Below are 20,560 nucleotides of genomic sequence, written 5' to 3'. Positions count from 1 at the left end.
GCAGAAGTAAATAATATAGTTGCAGTTAATAAGCTTAAAATTTCTAGATATAAATTCTTATATGTAGTAAGATACGCCAGGATTTAACTGCTTCAGTTTACATTTAAATTTCGCTTTTCCAAGTGGCAGGCGTGTATATCGTTGACTAAATGACCAGTTTTAGTAGCAGTATGATGGTAGTCGGTTTTAATTAAATGTAGCGATGGTCATTTTTTCCAGTGTTTTTATTATCCACTTCAGTATTCCTTATGTTCTCTTGTTAATGTAGGAAATTTTTACTGAGGAATTTGTATTGCTTTGCTGATAAAATTCCTGATTCCTTAACTGGACACAGTGCACCACATATTATTGTTAAATTATTTTTATTATTATTATTATTATGGAACGCTTTTGTTTACTTAAAATACCTAACCAAAAAATAAATTACTCTTGAATTCAATTCCATATAACATTACTGAATGAAAATAAGCAAAGTTTGATCTCTCCGAAACTTGCAATGTCACATGACGCAATGTGAGAAGTGAGTTGTGGAGGATATTTTCTAATTTAACTTGTCATCAAAACGTAAACCACACCACACTCTGCTTGCTTTGTACTGAAAACGCCAAGAATTTTGATTTCTCACGTCAGAGTATCTAGACTGTACTCTTCTGTCACACATCCCTTCATGATCCAACAAGTGAAGCACACAGTGTTGTTTACAAAGAGTATGTCAAAGCAGAGTTATGTGTATTTAGGTGAGATAACAAATAATATGTACACCAGGCAAGTATACACTTTGCTGAGTGTCTACACCTAAGCATACTCGTAATGCATATGTACTGCAGCTTTATTTTTGAAGTCGTTACAATATTAGCTACTTATAAATTTCAATACTATGTATGTGAATCAGGAAATTTGAATCAGATGTTCATGGTATTGTTACATGAGCCACGTAACGAAACGAGTCGTATGCTAATGGAGACTTCTCAATAGCTATGGAGTAACATAATTTGTCTGCTTAAAACGATCGCGTAGCTTTCAGGTAACTGAAGTTATTAACATTGTATTTTCTGTTGCAGTACATGGGTTCATTTCCCGTGTCGGGACAGGACCACGCCAGCCGTGCCGAGTATATGAGATCGCAGTTACTACGTATGAGGGTAAGTCTATTTCCTGTAATATGCTCGTTAATGACAGGTTTTTCCTTTGTTTTAAGGTATTGTGATCGATTTTGTAGTTCCAGTGGAACTTAACACATGGTTATGTATAGCTGTGTTGTTAGTAATATGTTCTGGATCCGTTTATCACACCCAATACGCACCTAGGGGCAAAAATTTTAAGGTTTCTACAATATTATGTTTCATAAAAATCATGACTGGCTAAGCAGCTATAATCAGTTGTCACTTCAAATGCTTGAGGAGGTCTGTTGCTTTACCGATTGATTAATGTCGTTTTTAATGCTTGAGGATGGTATTATGATTGTGAAACTGGCAGTATGTATTTTAATAAAGTAGAGACATAAAGCTGTGGCACCAAATCATGATTTTTGATAAAATATTTAAAAGTTGTATATTTTTTCTCCTCAAAATAAGATTACGTATTCTTGTGTACTCTGTTTGTTATGATGTGTGTTGATCATCGTAATGATTAACTTTTGTACACAGATAGTCGAGTTCCGGACATACTTGATATAGGAATCCTACATTTGAACTGAGTGGAACTGTTAAATAAAATTGTAGATATCGATGGATACAGCCCAGACGCCGAAATACGTACCGGTTCCAACAAACTGCTTATCAGAAATAGGATGTCATTTTGCTAACGCATTTTACTGAAAGAAACTCATTAGTATTGAAATGAGCAGATGATACAATTAAAGAACTGTACAAGAAATTGAACTTTGAAATTAAAGCATGCTATCGAACTCTGTGCAACTAGAGCTTCTAAGCGTTGCGACAGAGACTTAGAGGGGGTCTGGATGTATTCGTAGGGACAAATCTCTCTGCGCCATTTATATACGAGTTCGCTGTTCGTCCACTTATTCGTCGCACTAGGAAGAAAACAATCTACATCTACATAGATACTCCGCAAGCTACCGTACTCTGCTGAATGGTTAGCAACGTGATTGTTCCCCTTTAATGCAACAAATAAGTGACTGAACAACAATGTACACGACGTTAAGTGTGCTGGCTGGCCGAGTAGGCAGTACCAAACAATCTTCTTGGAAGATGAATAAAATGTTCTCGGGTTTCGAACCGCGTCAATTGCTTAAAACTACACGAGCCTCCGGCCAAGCACTTCTTGGCCATTGTCAAGTCATACCACTTGACAATGGCCAAAGAGTACTTGGCCGAAAGCTCGTATAGTTTTCAGCAATTGACGCGGTTGGAAACCCGAGAACATTTTATTCAATGTTATCGCCGCGAGACTCTGCATTCATTCTTGGAAGATGGTTTGCATATTTTTAGACATATGTAGCCGAGCATTATGGAATTACGTTCCTGAAATGTGACGTATGAAACACATGAAGAACTGCGCCAACGTCTTCATTTCTGAGTAGCACTACAACTATTTCTGTAAAATATGCCAATCCCTGTCTTCTACTGTTTTGAATGTCTATAGCAGCCTCTAGTAACATGGAAGTTTGTCTCGTGCAGCGAGCGGTCTAGACGCTTAGTAACACTGGAGACTGGAGAAGGCTTGTCCAGTCAGCTAACGTGGAGATGGCTAACTGGAACTTTGGAAAAGTTTTGGAGCTCGGTCGCGAAATAGTCGAATAAAGACAAGACCTGAGTAACTACAACATCTAATTTCTCATCTGAGCAAGAATTGGATCGAGACTTACACTACTCCTGACTGCACTACACCTGGCTGCAAGGTCCTATGGAAGGAGATACGCTAAGTATGAGCGCGAGCAGAGGCAGAGCGAATATTACAAGTCCACGCCCCGTGACTGAGCTACACAGACATCCCTCCTGGACCGCTGTCTGTTCTGAACTCCCTCTTTGGACGCTGCCTTTATACTGTGCGGTAGGCTACATCGGCTCTACCACGTTGGTGCTTCCGGTCTTCGCCGTGCGGGGTACTGTGTGACCATACATGGCCACTGCCAACGCATTGCTATGCCTTGCAGTTCTCCACGTGAGCTCAAGTGACACATCGTGAGCCTACATAACATTTTCGGCCAACGCCCATACCGGCGTCTTTCCAGTAGCGTCTTCTTTGTACTCTGAGTTCTATGTAGAAAACTTATTAGTGCTGGCTGCTGTACTGTTGCCTTTCAGGCGTTGCATTTTTTAAATATGCGACAAGTTATTCCCCGATGGCTTTACACATGTCCTACCATCATGTATCATCTTTCACTCAGCGTTTTTCACTCGCTTCCTCGGTCATTCTGCGTAGGACCTATCTTCTGAGTTCACAAAATTTTTAGCATCCTCCCGCAGCACAACACTTCGAAATGCTTCGAGTCTCTATTTTTTCGTTTTTTTCATATCCCATCTTTCACCTTCTTTCAGTACTGTTTTTCAGGTCCTAGGTACACTTTCAGAAGTTTCTGCCTTAAATTAAGGCCTATCTTTGATTTTAGTTGGCTTCTTTTGCTTGGAATATCTTCTTAACCAGCAACAGTCCACTTCTTATATCCTCTTATATCATTCGTTTCAGATGCAACATTATTTCTCCAGTTCTTCTGCTTCGAGGTTCCCGGTTTGGCTGTTAAATTACCGTTAATCTCGTTTCTGCTACTTATAATTGCGTTCGCCTTTCTTTGGTTAAGTGTCCACAGTCTGATATCATTGGACTGTTTGTTCCATTCACCAGGAGTTCCAATTCTTTCTCACGTACACTGGGGACGGCAGTTGTCATCGAATCTTGTAAAGGCTCTAAAACCTCCTTGTAGTTGCTGCTATTGTTCACATTGCCCTAAATATGTAGGATTTCAGGTGACATTCTGTATCCAATGGAGTGCGTTTGTGAACAATGCTGCTGAAAAATGGTGGCTGTCAGACCATTCTAATATTTTTTTTTTCTTTGTTGTTTGCGGTGTATACTTGTTGGCTGCGGTTCATAACGTAGAGCCACCATTTCATTACTTAGGTGGTACATCAGGAGAGTCTAAATCATTTGTACTAAATACAGAACACATAATGGTTATTACACACATGGTAACTGAAAATGAAAACAATTTTTTCGGATTAATGATGGCGAGAAGATGAAACATAATTATAGCGAAGACGTCGTTGGGCAAACGCACCAGTATAATGGCATATCACCATTTTGACGACACTGTTTTAGTTAGGAAATCTGTTTCAACGTTGTTATCTTGAGATCCAAAACTAAGGTGCATAACGCACATGGTGAAAGAGACTTGCATAAAACAATAAAGCACGCGAAATATACAAGTGATGCAAAATTTTGTACATGGCTGCACGTTCAGGGACCGTGAATAGTTACAATTAAAAGAAAACAGCCCTCGGTCACTATTTTTAACGAATTAACCGGGTTTCAACACTGCTAGGAGTGTCTTCCTCAGAATTTAAATCAAAGAATGGTCTATAACATGGTCACAGAATTATGAATAAAAACGTATAATTCTGTGACCATGTTATAGACCATCCTTTGATTTAAATTCTGAGGAAGACACTCCTAGCAGTGTTGAAACCCGGTTGACTCGTTAAAAATTGTGACCGAGGACTGTTTTCTTCCAATTATACAAGTGGTGCTTCAAGAAAAACTACGTTGTCAGTCAAGTAACGTTTTTGTATGTCAGGGGCCTCACAGAAGCGAAAACTACCTTCCTGATGTTAAAATAAATAAAATAAACTGAAATGTGACATTAATAAACATGAAGTGTTACAAAATGAGAGTCAAGTCGTTTGAAGACAGTCGACGTTTTCTAAATCCATATTGGCTGGGTGTCGTTCTCTTCGATGAAATTCATAATGTTCGAACATAATATGTATTCCAAGATACTGCTGCATATCGACTTCATAATATAGGCTTGTAAATTAGTGGGTTGCTCCTACTGCCTTCCTTGAATATTTTTCTGACCTTTGCAGCTTTCTGTTTTTGGGCACGGATCTTTCATCGAGGGAGCGGTTGTATATGAGTTTTAAATATGCAGCTGTTACATCAGCATACTCTGAAAGCAACCTAATTAGAATACATTCTGGATCGGAAGACTTGCTTTTATTAAGTGATTTAAGTTGCTTCACTACTCCGAGGGTATCTACTTCCAAGTTACTCATGTTGGCAGCTGTTTTTGATTCGGATTCTCGAATACTTACTTCGTCTTCTTTGGCAAAGGAATTTCGAAGGGCTGTGTGTAGTACCTATGCTTTAGCAGCAATGTCGTCGATATGATTTCCAGTGCTATGCGCAGAGAAGCCATTTAGTGTGTCTTGCATCTAGCACGCTTTACTTACGACAGAATCTCTTTGGATTTTCTGCCAGGTTTTGAGACAAAGTTTCGATGTGGAAAATATTGCAAGCATCTCAAATTGAAGTCCGCGCTAAATTTCGAGCTTCTGTAAAAGATCGCCGATCTTGAAGATTTTGCTTCCGTTTGAATTTGGTATGCTTTTTTCGTTGTTTCTGAAATAGTGTTCTGGTCCGTTTTGTGTACCAAGGGGATCAGCTCCGTTGTTTATTACTTTATTTGGTATAAATCTCTCGGTTGCTATCGACAGTATTTCTTTGAATTCAAGCCACATCTGGTCTACATGTACATTGTTAGTTTGGAAAGAGTGGGAACTGTTCCTCAGGAAGGCGCCACGCGAATTTTTATCAGCGTTGCTAATAGATCAAGTACATTTTCACAACTGTTTACTATTCGAGTGGCCTGACGAACTAATTTTCAGAGAATGCGTTTAGCACAATTAGAACATTTTTTTGTGAATACTTCCGGACTGGCTCTGGGCACTATGTGACTTACCTTCTGAGGCCATCAGTCCCCTAGAACCTAGAACTACTTAAACCTAACTAACCCAAGGACATCACACACATCCATGGGCGAGTTAGGATTCGAACGTGCGACCGTAGTGGTCACGCGACTTCCGGATTAAAAGAAGTATTTTCGCCAACGTATGGAGAGTAAATTCAAGACACCACCAACTATAACTGAATGAAATTAGACTCAAGTTTGCTTTGAATCTTTCAGCAATTGTTTCATCGGAGTTTGGTGGTCGGTAACATGGTGCAATTATTATTTTATCCCGTTTGCCAAGAACGACTTGTAGCCATACTAACTCACAGGAACTATCTGCTTCAGTTTCGCTACAAGATAAACTAATACTAACAGGAACATACACGCCACCGCCAGCTGTATTTAACGTAACCTTTCTGAACACCATTAGGTTCTTAGCAAAATTTCGGCTGAAACTATCTCCGGCTTTAGCCAGTATTCAGTGCCTATAATGATTTGAGCATCAGTGCTTTCCGTTAACGCTTGGAGATATGTTACTTTCGCAACACAGCTACAACAATTTTCGTAACTCGGAAACGAGGTAATTTTAGATAAATTCGTCTATTTATGAAATTAAAGAAGATAAAATTTCCCACGAAGTAGCTGTGAGTGACGTTTCTCGACAGGACAAATGTATGGCACGTAGTGAATGTTGAAGTTAGCGTTATTTCGGGTCCCTCATTATGCTATGAAATTCGATCTAACGACAAAATGAAAGCTCTCATCACTCGTACGATTAAAAGGTATTTCAGGGACTTATGAAAATGACATAATAACTATTCCTTATTTGGCATTTGTTAATAACAATTATTGTCATAATATTACATTATTAATGCAAAATTGTAAAGAAATTTCAAACATCTTTTATTCAAACTCCCTGGCAGATTAAAACTGTGTGCCGGATCGATACGTTTCATTCACTTCGCACGTCATGCTCCAATGCCCTCGTCTTCGCCAGATTCGTCTGCAAAATGAGAATATATGTGTGTATGTTACAGCTACGTAAGATAATAGATGACTAATTTCAGTTTGCACCAGATAATAGATAGAATAATCATTTAATTATTGTAATTAAAATAATTCTAACAAATTGCAGCTGACACTGATGAACAATGTTTCTTAAAATAATTAAGTCATGAGATTTCACAACGGGAAATCGTAACAACAACAAAATGAAATACTCTTTATCTTCAACACTAGCACTCCTCGTTTCAGTCTCCTGCTACACTTCTGTTTCCAACACGGCTCCTTCCAAGTCTTACCAATCGAGGTGGCTGACATTCTCGCAAACTGTATCGCAGTTGATGCAGAACATTGAGCAGTGGAGGCCTGTTCTACAGCAGCTACAAGAGCAGTCACGGCAGCCAGTTTCGCATTTGCATGCGACATAACTCAGAATAACATCATATGCTGGTGTCTGAAGCATAGTAGTATGTGTATTTTTGCCCACTCACTGCTATACCTTGTGGTACACTCGGGGAATACGTTGGTAAGCAGCATCATTTGTCGGTGGCAGAGAAGCGATTTTGACAGTTGTTATGAATGCGGATTTCATGTAGTTTCTGTACCTCAGGTGGTTCAGAGACACTCCGCTTACACCACCATACAAGTTGATAACGCATCTTCTACCACACTCCACTATGGTGTTCGGATTTTTCAATTTTTTTAAAATTTTTGTCATCAGTCTTCTGACTGGTTTGAGGCGGCCAGCCACCAATTCCTCTGCTGTGCTAACCTCTTCTTCTCATAATAGCACTTGCAACCTACGTCCTCAATTATTTGCTGGATGTACTCCAATCTCATAGCATAGCATAATGAGGGACCCGAAATAACGCTAACTTCAAAATTCGCTATGTGGCATACACTTGACCTGTCCAGTTTTTGCCCTCTACAGCTCCCTCTAGTACCATGGAAGTCATTCCCTCATGTCTTAAACGATGCTATTATCCTGTCCCTTCTCCTTATCAGTGTTTTCCACATATTCCTTTCCTCTTCGATTCTGCGCAGAACCTCCTCACTCCTTACCTTATCAGTCCACCTAATTTTCTACATTCGTCTGTAGCACCACATCTCAAATGCTTCGACACTCCTCTGTTTCGGATTTCCCACAGTTCATGTTTTACTACCATACAATGCTGCTCTACAGACGTACATTCTCAGAAATTTCTTCCTCAAATTAAGGTTGGTATTTGATATTAGTAGACCTCTCCATTGCTAGTCTGTTTTTGATGTCCTCCTTTCTCCGTCCGTCATTGGTTATTTTACTGCCTAGGTATCAGAATTCCTTAACTTCATCTACTTCGTGGCAATCAATCCTGATGATAAGATTCTCGCTGTTCTCATTTCTACTACTTCTCATTACCTTCGTCTTTCTTCGATTTACTCTCAATTCATACCCTCTATTCATTAGACTGTTCATTCCGTTCATCAGTCATGTTATTCTTCTTCACTGTCACTCAGGATAGCAATGTCATCAGCGAATCGTATCATTGATGTCCTTTTACCTTGAATTTTAATTCCTCTCCTGAACCTTCCTTTTATTTCCATCATTGCTTCCAAGATGTACGGATTGAACAGTATGAGCGAAAGGCTACATCCTTGTCTTACACCCTTTTCAACACGAGAGCTTCGTTCTTGATCGTCCACTCTTATTATTTCCTCTTGGCTTGACCCGTCTCTCTCTACATCTTACCCCTACTTTTCTCAGAATTTCGATCTTCTAGCACCATTTTACGGTGTCTAACGCTTTCTCCGGGTCGACAAATCGTATGAACGTGTCTTTATTTTTTTTAGTCTTGCTTCCATTATTAACCGTAACGTCAGAACTGCCTCTCTCGTGCCTTTACTGTTCCTAAAGCCAAACTGATCGTCATGTAGCGCATCCTCAATTTTCTTTTCCATTCTTCTGTATATTATTCTTGTAAGCGACTTGGATGCATGAGCTGTCAAGCTGATTGTGCGGTAATGTTCGCACTTGTCAGCTTTTGGCATCTTCGGAATTTTGTGGATGGTGCTTTTCCGAAAGTCAGATGGTATGTCGCCAAACTCTACATTCTACACACCAACGTGAGTAGTCCTTTTGTTGCCACTTCCCCCAATGAGTTTAGACATTATGATAGAATGTAATCTATCCCTTCTGCCTTACTTGATCTTAGGCCCTCCATAGCTCTTTTAAATTCTGATTCTAATACTGGATCCCCTATCACTTCCAAATCGACTCCTGTTTCTTCTTCTGTCACATCGGACCAATCTTCCTCCTCATAGAGGCTTTCAACGTATTCTTTCCACTTATACACTCTCTTTTGTGCATTTAACAGTGGAGTTCTTGTTGTACTCTTAATATTATCACCCTTTCTTTTAATGTCACCATAGGTTGTTTTGACTTTCCCGTATACTGAGCCTGTCTCTCCGACAATCATTTCTTTTTCGATGTCTTCACATTTTTCCTGCAGCCATTTCGACTTAGCTTCCCTACACTTCCTATTTATTTCATTCCTCAGCGACTTGTATTTCTGTATTCCTGAGTTTCCCGGAATATTTTGGTACTTGCTCCTGTCATCGACCGATTGAAGTATTTCTTCTGTTACCTTTGGTTTCTTCGCAGTTACCCTCCTTGTACCTATGTTTTCCTTCGCAACGTCAGTGATGGCCCTTTTTAGAAATGTCCATTCCCCTTCAACTGTACTGCCCACTCAGCTATTCCTTATTGCTGTATCAATAGCCATCTATAGCCTCAGGCAATAAGTGGTGTCTTGTCGACCCCTGTTTACGAGTCTGGGTATTTTGACATTTTCCTCTCAATATGTACATTCCTTATTGTCGTTTCTCTTTACCAATATTAGTTTATTCCCAAGAATAAGCAGCTTTCACTCGGTTAATACTCGGCAGAATCAAACATGTATTTGGATCGGAATTCCTTAATTCTTGTGCGAAAATGTGAGCAGTATACTGCTGCATGCTTTTTCAATAAGCTGCCACTCGAATTCAAAAATCTTAGCAGTAATCCATGGGCTTTCAAATCGAAACTGAAGAGTTTCCTCATGGGTCACTCCTTCTATTCTGTCGAGGAGTTCCTTGAAAATTTAAGCTGATTCTTATTGTATTGCTGATAGCGTTTACTTAAACTATGGGCTGACTTTTTTCAGGTTCATGGACATTTTTTTTGTTATTACTTTTATGTTGTAATTTCATATACTGACACGTTACATGACCTTGGAGATTTGTTCCTCAATTTGGTGCTACGGAAATTGACGTGCAAATAAAAAGAAAAGAGAACTTCAACCGTATCTCGTCATTTCTTAGTACTTCTGTGTCCCACTTCTTTGTGTATTGATTCTTCCTGACTAATGTCTTGAACTTCAGCCTACTCTTTATCACTACTATGTTGTGATCTGAGTCTGTATCTGCTCCTGGGTACGCCTTACAATCCAGTATCTGATTTCGGAATCACTGTCTGATCATGATGTAATCTAACTGAAATCTTCCCGTATCTCCCAGCCTTTTCCAAGTATATCTCCTCCTCTTGTGATTCTTGAACAGGGTATTCGCTATTACTAGCTGAAACTTGTTACAGAACTCAATTAGTCTTTCTCCTCTTTCATTCCTTGTCCCCAGCCCATGTTGTTGTTGTTGTGGTCTTCAGTCCTGAGACTGGTTTGATGCAGCTCTCCACGCTACTCTATCCTGTGCAAGCTTCTTCATCTCCCAGTACCTACTGCAACTTACATCCTTCTGAATCTGCTTAGTGTATTCATCTCTTGGTCTCCCTCTACGATTTTTACCCTCCACGGTGCCCTCCAATGCTAAATTTGTGATCCCTTGATGCCTCAAAACGTGTCCTACCAACCGATCCCTTCTTCTAGTCAAGTTGTGCCACAAACTTCTCTTCTCCCCAATCCTATTCAATACCTCCTCATTAGTTACGTGATCTACCCACCTTATCTTCAGCATTCTTCTGTAGCACCACATTTCGAAAGCTTCTATTCTCTTCTTGTCCAAACTAGTTATCGTCCATGTTTCACTTCCATACATGGCTACACTCCATACAAATACTTTCAGAAACGACTTCCTGACACTTAAATCTATACTCGATGTTAACAAATTTCTCTTCTTGAGGAACGCTGTCCTTGCCATTGCCAGTCTACATTTTATATCCTCTCTACTTCGACCATCATCAGTTATTACATATTCTCCCACTATTATTAGATTTTCATGTCCCTTTACATACTGCATTACCCTTACAGTATCCTCGTACAGTTTCTCTGTCTCTTCATCTTAACCTTGCGACGTCAGCATGTATACCAGAACTATCGTTGTCCACGTTGGTTTGCCGTCGATCCTGATAAGAACAACCCTATCATTTAACTGTTCACAGTAATACACTCTCTGCCCTACTCCAGTTATACCATTTTCTGCTGCTGTTGATATTACCCTATACTCTTCTGACCACAAATCGCTGTCTTCTTTCCACTTCACTTGACTGACCCCTATTATATCTAGACTGCGCCTTTGCCTTTCCCTTTACGGATTTTCTCGTTTCCCTACCACGTTCGCCGGCAGCGCGACTGCTACGGTCGCGGATTTGAATCCTTCCTTGGGCATGGATGTGTGTGATGTCCTTAGGTTAGTTAGGTTTAAGAAGTTCTAAGTTCTAGGGGACTGATGACCTCAGAAGTTGAGTCCCATAGTGCTCAGAGCCATTTTTGAACCTACCACGTTCAAGCTTCTGTCATTTCACCCCCCCCCCCCCCCCCCGAATCGTAGAACGTTAACCTTCCGTAGATTATTCAATCTTTTTCTCATAGTAACCTCCCTCTTGGCAGTCCTCTCACGGTGATCCGAATGGGGCACTATTCCGGGATCTCTTGCCAATCATCATGAAACTTCTTCAATTACTGGCAACATGTCCTGTGAACACACTTTACGTGTCTTTAATGCAGTGGCTTCCATTGCCTTCTGCATCCGCATGCCTTTGATAATTGCTGATTCTTCCGCCTATAGGGGCAGTTTCCCACACCTAGGACAAGAGTGTGACCTGAATCTCCATCCGTTTCTCCGCCCTCGTTGACAAGGCCGTTGGTAAAATGAGGGTCGACTTCTTATGCTGGACGTCTTCAGCCACCAACGCAGATTATTAATCAAAATTTAAGCAGCGGTGGGATTCGAACCCGGTACTAAAGACGTCCTTGATTATGAATCACCTCTAGACCACGGGTGCAAATGCAATATTTGTATGCTCTGTTAAATATCTGTATGTTCTGTTACTCAGTGTAGTGATGCATCTCGCCTTACCCTGATTGTGTAGAGCAGAAATAGGGTCGCAGCCCCTGACTGTATGTAAGTAAGGTGGCCAGTTCCATGAGGGCGTAAAACTGCTGTCGGATTTCCCCTCTCCCTGGTTTTATTAATAAAATATTACATTATTTATTGAGGCCTGTTAGAATGACGAGAATGTCCACGTCTTTCCAAGCAACTACGACGGTTGAATATCTGTGGGCCAAAGTTAGTGCTGTGTTGATAGTCAGAGTATCAGGATCTTCCACAGCCTACTTGGGAAGTATGACTGCTCTGGCCAATTTTTCCACTAATATTCGTATCAAGCGGTCCTTGACCTTCGGATTAGAGAGGAATTTTACCTGAGCGACACGGGTTACCAATGTTTCACAGAAGATTATTTCTGCAGAGCTGTGTTCCTGGGACCTTCTCGCTCTCGTTGGTGCTGGTGCTCATCTTGTCAAACAGCATATTAATCTTGAATTGCACTTCGATTAATTAAAGAAAACGTAGCTACCACATATACCTGAAAATCTTTGCCCATTGTGGTTGCAGCACGCCGGGTGGGTGATGATGGTGTTTGGTTTGTGGGGCGCTCAACTACGCGGTCATCAGCGCCCGTACAAAGTCCCACTTTTTACACCCAAATTTTTTTTACACAGTCCAATCGATCCACTGTCAAAAATGATGATGATGATGATGATGATGATGATGATGATGATGATGATGATGATGATGATGATGAGGAGGAGGAGGAGGAGGAAGAAGAAACACAAACACCCAGTCCCCGGGCAGCGAAAATCCCAAACACGGCTGGGAATCGTGCCCGGACGCGGGGTGGGTGTGGGAAATACTGTGGGAGGGGGAAGGGGGGGGGGGGGGGAGGTCGTGATGGTTCCCATCTCAGCTTCGAAATCGCGCTAAGCTCAATATTCACTAGACGCCAAGGGGGTTGGTCAGACGAAAGCAAACCACTGAGACATATTTTATGGGAAACTTTATCCACTCTCTTTTCATAAATAACATTCACCGAAAACAGAATCGTTTCCGAGCTTGAAAAACCCAAAAGGGACCCATATTTCGTAAATTATTTCAATCCACTTCCGCCCCAAAATTAAGGGCAGAAAAATATTTTCTCGTGCATATAGTTTGGCTGTTTCACAACATACATGAGAATTTTATACAATTTTAATGGTGATCAAACGAGTTCCAGAAACAGTTCGTCCACAGTGATATTACTACTTCTACATCATGATTTTCGAAGGATTCCACAATTTCTTTAATTGATGAAAATAAGAGTTCACGAATTTTTGCCTTTTTTGTGGCGTGTAAGGAAAAAAAGTTGTGCTGGCAATTCGGGTCCGCGCCGAAGATTTTTCGTGAAAACTACGGGATAATATCATAAGAAGCGTTTCGTATTAATATGTTATTTAATTATTAATATCTTTAATACAATATTTAGACGGAACAGAACGGACAACCGGAAGTTTGGACTGTCACTGCCCGCCGTATTTCCGAAGAGCTACCTTCGTTATAGCTTTGCCCCATTCTTTTCATTTCCTTTTGGACGTTGCATTCGGTCAGCACCGAACTTTTTAACGCTTTTTGTATTGCTTTCGAGTTGAGCTTTTCTCTGATTTGCATTTCTTGTTATTCCGAGCTATTTTACAAGTGAGATGAAACATCTTTTTTTGTAATTTTCAATTTAATACAAATTTTCACTTAACACCAGCCAATATTTTTATTGTGTCGTTTTGTGTCCCAGCAGTGCTCACACTAATCACAATTAAACTTGAATCACTATCCTGGTTAAACGCGTTTCCGTGCTTCATCAGTTTATAGTTGTACACAAAGCTAATTCGGGAAAACCAAGCGCATGCCATTATACTAGTATGATGACGTCGCATTAAAATCCAACTGCTGCCTCATTATCTAATCAGTCAATCTGCTTTTCAACATTCTTCTATGGCACCACAACTGAAACGCTTCGATTGTCTTGTGTTTCAGTTTTTTCACAGTCCATGTTTCACTACCATACAATCCTGTGCTCCAAACGTATATTCTCAGAAATTTTTTCCTGAAAATAAGGCCTATGGTTTTTACTTGTAGAAGTCCTTGGCCAGGAATGCCCTTATTACCAGTGTTATTCGGCTTTCTTATGTCGTCCTTGCTCCGTCTACCATGGGTTGCTTTGCTGCCTACTTAGCAGAATTCCTTAACTTCGTCTACATCGTGACCACTGGTTTTCGTGTTAAGTTTCTTGTTATTATCATTTCTGCTACACTGATAAGCTTTCTCTTTTTTCTGTTTACTCTCAGTCTGTATTCTCAACTCATTACACTGTTCATCCAATTCGACAGATGGAGTGATTATTCTTCACTTTAATTTCGGATAGCAACGTCATCAGCGAATCTTTTCACCCTGAATTTTACTCCCACCCTTGAGCCTTTCTTTTATTTCCGTCAATGCTTCTTCGGTGTGTGAATGGAACCATAATGACGAAACTCTGCATCATTGTCCAATACTCTCTGTACTACCAGCACTTTGTTCTTGGTCATCCAAACCCATTCACTGCTGGTTATTGTACGAATGGTCTATCACCCGTCTTTCCCTGTAGCTTCCCTCTAGATGAAAATTTCCTCTAATACCATAAAATTATCAGGAAGTTAGATGCAACTACTGAATTTTTTCCGTGCAATGTTCTGCTTGTGAGGCAGTGGAGACGATAAAAGCATCCGATAATCACGTTTGATCCACCTTTAAGACCTATCTTTACTTGAAACGTCCCCTTTGAAAAAATTAATGAATTACTGTGCTGTTAAACCTCTTAAATTATTTGATTTTCAAACAGCTCAGCAGAACTGAACGTACTCAGACATTTCGCTCTTTACCTATTCTGACCAACACTAAACTGACACACAATATTTTTAGCGCAACGCAATCTGACTTTAAAAAATCCCTACAAAAGAATGGCCTTGACTAACAATAACCTATACCTTTCATGAATCACTTACCTCACAAAAATCTTCGTTACTCGAACTACTGCAATACAGCGAGCGTCACTACTTCCAGCTGAATAAAAGATTCTAACTACTGAAGGGACTAACTACTGACAGGAATAGTTAGCAAATGAAAGATTTTGATGGAGAACAAACAATGTATTTACCTTAATAGTGTTCAGAAGTCATTATATATATATATATATATATATATATATATATATATATATATATTAGGTCATTATATCCTGTCTTACAAATTTCATTTTTCTGACGGACACACGTCCAGATCGTCAGCTCTCCATACTCTGCCATCTCTCTCCCCACATACACCACTGATGGCGGCTCTCCTCCAACTGCACAGCGCTACACGCTGTTCATATCCAACTGCCCAACACTACAATAGCGATATTCCATCAATATAAATCAGTCACTGACTGCACACAGCACAGTCAGTGATTTTCATACAGAGCGCTACGTGGCGTTACCAATATAAAAACCTAAACAGCCTACTTACACACTCAAGTCATTTCGAATCTGTAGCAACCTCACCAGGTAGTATCAACCTTACCAGATATTACTATATTTCTTACGACTATAAGTACACCTCCTTCACTGCCGTCCAGCCTGTCTTTGCGATGTGCAACATATCCGGAATTTAAAATTACCTTGCTGCTGACGTGGGATATTGTAATATTGGGTACAGTTTTAACATTTTCTAACAACAAAGATAAAGTGACGGAGGACGAACAGGATGGAAAGACGACACTGCATAAGTTCTTATGCACATTATTAATCACTTTTACTACCATTCGAGCTTAGTGTGGAACAGTTTCCAACGATCTTCCATCAGCGCTATGTTATAAGAACTACTCTCCACATTTTAATACTCACCTGGCCATCTTGTGACGTGTAACTCATTCGGCATTATCTTTCAGTATTTCTCAGCTCCGTCCTCCACCGCTACTCATCTTCGCGCAGCTGGCTTCGGAATTAGCTGGGAGACTCTTTCCGTGCTTCAATCCCCCTCCCCCCATTCTCTCTCTCTCTCTCTCTCTCTCTCTCGCTCTCTCTCTCTCTCTCTCTCTCTCTCTCTCTCTCTCTCTCTCTCTCTCTCTCTCTCTCTCTCTCTCTCCCCTCTCCCTCTGCCCCCCCCCCTTCCTCTACCTATCCCTCTCATTCTCTTTTATTCACTTATAAATAAGTCTTGAAAAGTTTTTCATTAACTTCTGAGGTACTTTCTTTTCTCCGCGAGGGATGATGAATATCTTTAGTCCGGCCTCCGACTGGCGTCTTCCTTTTCTCCCGAGCTACTTCTTCCCTGATGAGGTTCAAAGACACGGTCAGGGGGAGGGTGGGAGGGCAAAAGGCACAGCGGGCTCCTTGAGCCGTGGATTAGTGTTTCGCTCAGTGCTGCTCGGTGACTTTGTTTCAATTAGGGGCCAGGAATTTAAACGTGCCCCCCGCTGCTCAGCTCCCTCGGACTGGAGCAGCGATACCTTCCTGCCCCATGGCCAGACACCGGAGCAGTTTTTATGCCACGTCCCGAGCAAGGCTGAATTTTAATTAGCGGCGTTTTAAGAGCAGCGCCTCGGGAAAGAAACGGCGGCCACCTCCGTCGTAAATCAGAATTTCCGTTTCCTTAACGCGACGTTTACTGGCCGCTCCACGGGAGTGCGAGGCGAGTAATTTTGCGAGAGAGATTCTCAGACACCACGTTGTCTTCAGTCTAGTTATATGCGCCATTAACGAATTTAAACTGTCCATAAAAACGTTTGAGATGGAAGTACTGACATCATGAACAAGTGAAATTCTGCAAATACCGCGATATTCCAGATAATCACAAAATGACTAAAATGTGTTAATGGCAAATAAAATATACAAGTGCAAAACAGAAATTTTCTTATTACACTTATAACTGTGATTAGGGAGTATAGAACAAAGGAAACTGGTTCAACGTAATGTGTGGAACAAACAAAAAAATTTTAAAAGAAAACATCAGAACGAACACAGGACATTGCTGCACGAAAGTGAGTGATACATTGTAAAAAGGATGCAAGAAGAATATATTCAAAGTGCTTGAGTGGGAAGTTTGAGAGGAGCTAAATAATGAGTAGGGAGAGACGAAAAAGTTAGGAAAGGTCTCAGTGTAAAAAATAAATTAACATAAATTGAGTAAAGATTGAGAAAAGATGCAAAAATCGATCCCTAAAGACTGTCAATCAAATGAAAAAGAGAAATAAAGTAAACTAACAGGGGATTATGGTGCTGGCATGCGAAAGCAAAACCACAACAAAATTATCATATTTAAATAGTTTCTGTGAGATACGGTATACATTTACATTTTGATGTTGAAACCATTTAACTCTTCTGTTGATTGCCTGCAACGATGTATAATTAAAACCGTATGACAATCCTAAGTTTGATAAGATTGAAATTTGTTTTGTGCTACTACAGGCATTGTTCTTGTTGTGGTCTTCAGTCGAGAGACTGGTTTGATGCAGCTCTCCGTGCTACTCTATTATGTGCAAGCTTCTTCAGCTCCCAGTACCTACTGCAACCTACATCCTTCTGAATCTGTTTAGTGTATTCATCTCTTGGTCTCCCTCTACGATTTTTACCCTCGAAGCTGCTTTCCAATACTAAATTGTTGATCCCTTGATACCTCAGAATATGTCCTACCATGCGATCCCTTCTTCTAGTCAAGTTGTGCCACAAATTTCACTTCTCCCCAATTCTGTTCAATACCTCCTCATTAGTTATGTGATCTATCCATCTAATCTTCAGCATTCTTCTGTAGCACCACACTTCGAAAGCTTCTATTCTCTTCTTGTCTAAACTATTTATCGTCCACGTTTCACTTATATACATGGATACACTTCATACAAATACTTTCAGAAACGACTTCCTGACACATAAATCTATACTTGATGTTAACAAATTTCTCTTCTTCAGACACGCTTTCCTTGCCATTGCCAGTCTACATTTTATATCCTCTCTACTTCGACCATCATGAGTTATTTTGCTCCCCAAATACCAAAACTCATTTACTACTTTAAGCGTCTCATTTCTACAGGCATGTAAAGACTAAATACGAGGGTTGTCCAGAAGATACGTTCCGATCGGTCGCGAAATGGAAACCACAGTGATACCAGAAACGTTTTATTTGCAACAGTTAAGTACACCTTCCACCTACTTTCTACATAGCCGCCGCTCCAACTTCGAGTTTTGTCATAGTGTTGTATCAACTTTCCAATATTCTCATCATAGAAAGCAGCCGCATGTGCCTTCGGCCAGTTACCTGCACTGGTCTGCTGCTCGTTGTCTGTGGAAAAATTTTGTCTTCATAGCCAGTGGCTCTTGTGAGCAGAGATGAGACTCAGCGGGAGCCAATTGCGGACTGTGTTGTAGGTGATCAAACATTACTCATCGGAAACGCGGCAGAAGCGTCTTCATTGCCCCTGCAGTGTGCGGCTGAGAATTGGCATGAAGAAGGAACTGCTCGACAGTTGTATTATGTGGGCTGCATGACACAGGCGGAATCTCTAACCAGGCCCACATACTTGGCGGGAGACGCTATTCCCTACGCATCTTTATGTGCTCACTGTTCGCTCAAAACTGAAAAGAGCGATGCGACACGATCGACGGGCATACAAGAGACACTGCCCAACACATCTGTGCAAACCTTTACCGGATTTTCCCAGTGGTTTCCATTTCGCGACCAATCGGAACTTACTTTCTGGACAACCCTCGTAAGTGATTCACGAATATTTTAGACTTAACAAAATATGGTGTGACTACGTCAACTTCCCGGGCGTATTAATTCACCATATTCTTGTAGGGTCTGCAGCCGGATCGGTCATCTTAACATAATATTTCAGCAGTCCATCTGGCCATCGTCTTCAAATGAAATTCGGCTCGATAAATCTTGCGAGATGTACCAAACAGCAGACTCGCCGGAAGTTCTCAGTTTTATGAGAGGTGAGCCTGGTGGTCGATAGGAGAATCCTGTTACAATTCTGTGATGGCCAAACAGTCTCACATTCAGCTTCAGTTTTTGTCCTGGAAGGTACACGCTAGGCAAGCATTTAGACAAAGTTCTCACACTTGAACGTGAGATTTACTTAGGGTGACGGTCAGGAAGGCATCGGGCCACCAACCACCACTAACATTGTCTCAGTCCATAAATAACGTCGGCGACTCCGTAGTAGAAAGGCGAACAAGGAGAAGAAGAAGAAATAGACGATAATGCTACCGTTCTAGAGTACTGTTGAAATGTTTGGAATTTCAGATAGTCATGACAACAGACAAGAATCGAATTCAGAAGTGCGTTGTTAAGGTGTATCAGGTCGGTACCTTATAACCCTGGCAGAAGTGCAAAATAAATATTCGGGGAAATCCTAGGAAGAATTTTCTTGCGAGAGCCTGTTCAGTAAATTTACAGAATCTGTACTGGAACAGAAATGTGCGAACATTATACTCCAGCCGTCCATGGGCATATAGACTGTTATTTTCCCATTGCCCAGTAATGAATATGAAAGAAAACAGATTGCAGTGGTATGACGGAACCTTCCGCCATTCATTGCTCAGTGGCTTGCTGAGTGTGTATGTATGCAGATACAGACTTGCTTCCGACATACCTGTTGGCTGTCAATCCAACAGGTATGTTGGTCCACGAAAATTGTTGTTGCGTCTAGGCCTTTCCACCGATCAGGTTCAGCTGCAGAAAGCAGGCGGTTTTATTGGACGTTTTCCGACTCGTGTCAGTAATACTTACCCACCAACGGCTGCTTCCTAATGTGGTTAATCCAAAGTTTATTCCCGACAATTGCTTTACGGTGGGACCCTCTCTGGCTGTTATCGCTAACAAGGATGACGGGAAGAGTGACCCACCACTTCCATGCCGGACAGCGCGCCATTGCTCTGAATACTGGGAACTGGCTGCCATGTTCTGCCAGGTGGATAAGCCCGCCTGGGCTTATCCCGCAATGATACCTTCCACCTCCCATCAGATTCAAATGCTCGCTTTTCCTTTGCATCGTTGGGCGTTTTTTTTAGTGGATACAGGAGCGAAGAACAGACGCGGTTCGTGGATGGAGAACTGAGATTTTAATTTATTCTACATCTAATCTTGAATGGCAAAAATAATAAATAACTTTCTTTGCTAACAGTAGATCGGAACGCTGAAATATATACAGATGCAAAGATTTACGTTTCATTCAAATACAATAACTATTTCGCAGATGACGAGCCCCGACCGCTATGAAAGTTTGTAAATGTATGAAACAGTAAACATGCAAAATGGGGCTCTGTTCGTCGATGTTCGAGCTTAAGGGGCTCC

At 40.9% G+C, this 20,560-nt stretch overlaps 1 protein-coding gene across 1 annotated transcript in view; it reads left to right on the top strand.

Moving 5' to 3' along the window:
• The first annotated feature begins 1,062 nt into the window (after positions 1–1,062).
• The window catches only part of LOC126425549 (EGFR adapter protein-like), a 435,287-nt gene continuing 415,789 nt past the window's right edge, over positions 1,063–20,560 (top strand). Inside the window, exon 1 of the mRNA XM_050088319.1 lies at positions 1,063–1,142. Coding sequence (XP_049944276.1) covers positions 1,065–1,142 — 78 coding nt within the window. The 5' untranslated portion in view covers positions 1,063–1,064. The remainder of the gene's footprint in view (positions 1,143–20,560) is intronic.

The sequence above is a fragment of the Schistocerca serialis genome, chromosome 1 (genome assembly GCF_023864345.2).
Source record: "Schistocerca serialis cubense isolate TAMUIC-IGC-003099 chromosome 1, iqSchSeri2.2, whole genome shotgun sequence".
Classification (NCBI taxonomy): domain Eukaryota; kingdom Metazoa; phylum Arthropoda; class Insecta; order Orthoptera; family Acrididae; genus Schistocerca; species Schistocerca serialis.
This window is presented reverse-complemented; position numbering and strand designations above follow the sequence as displayed.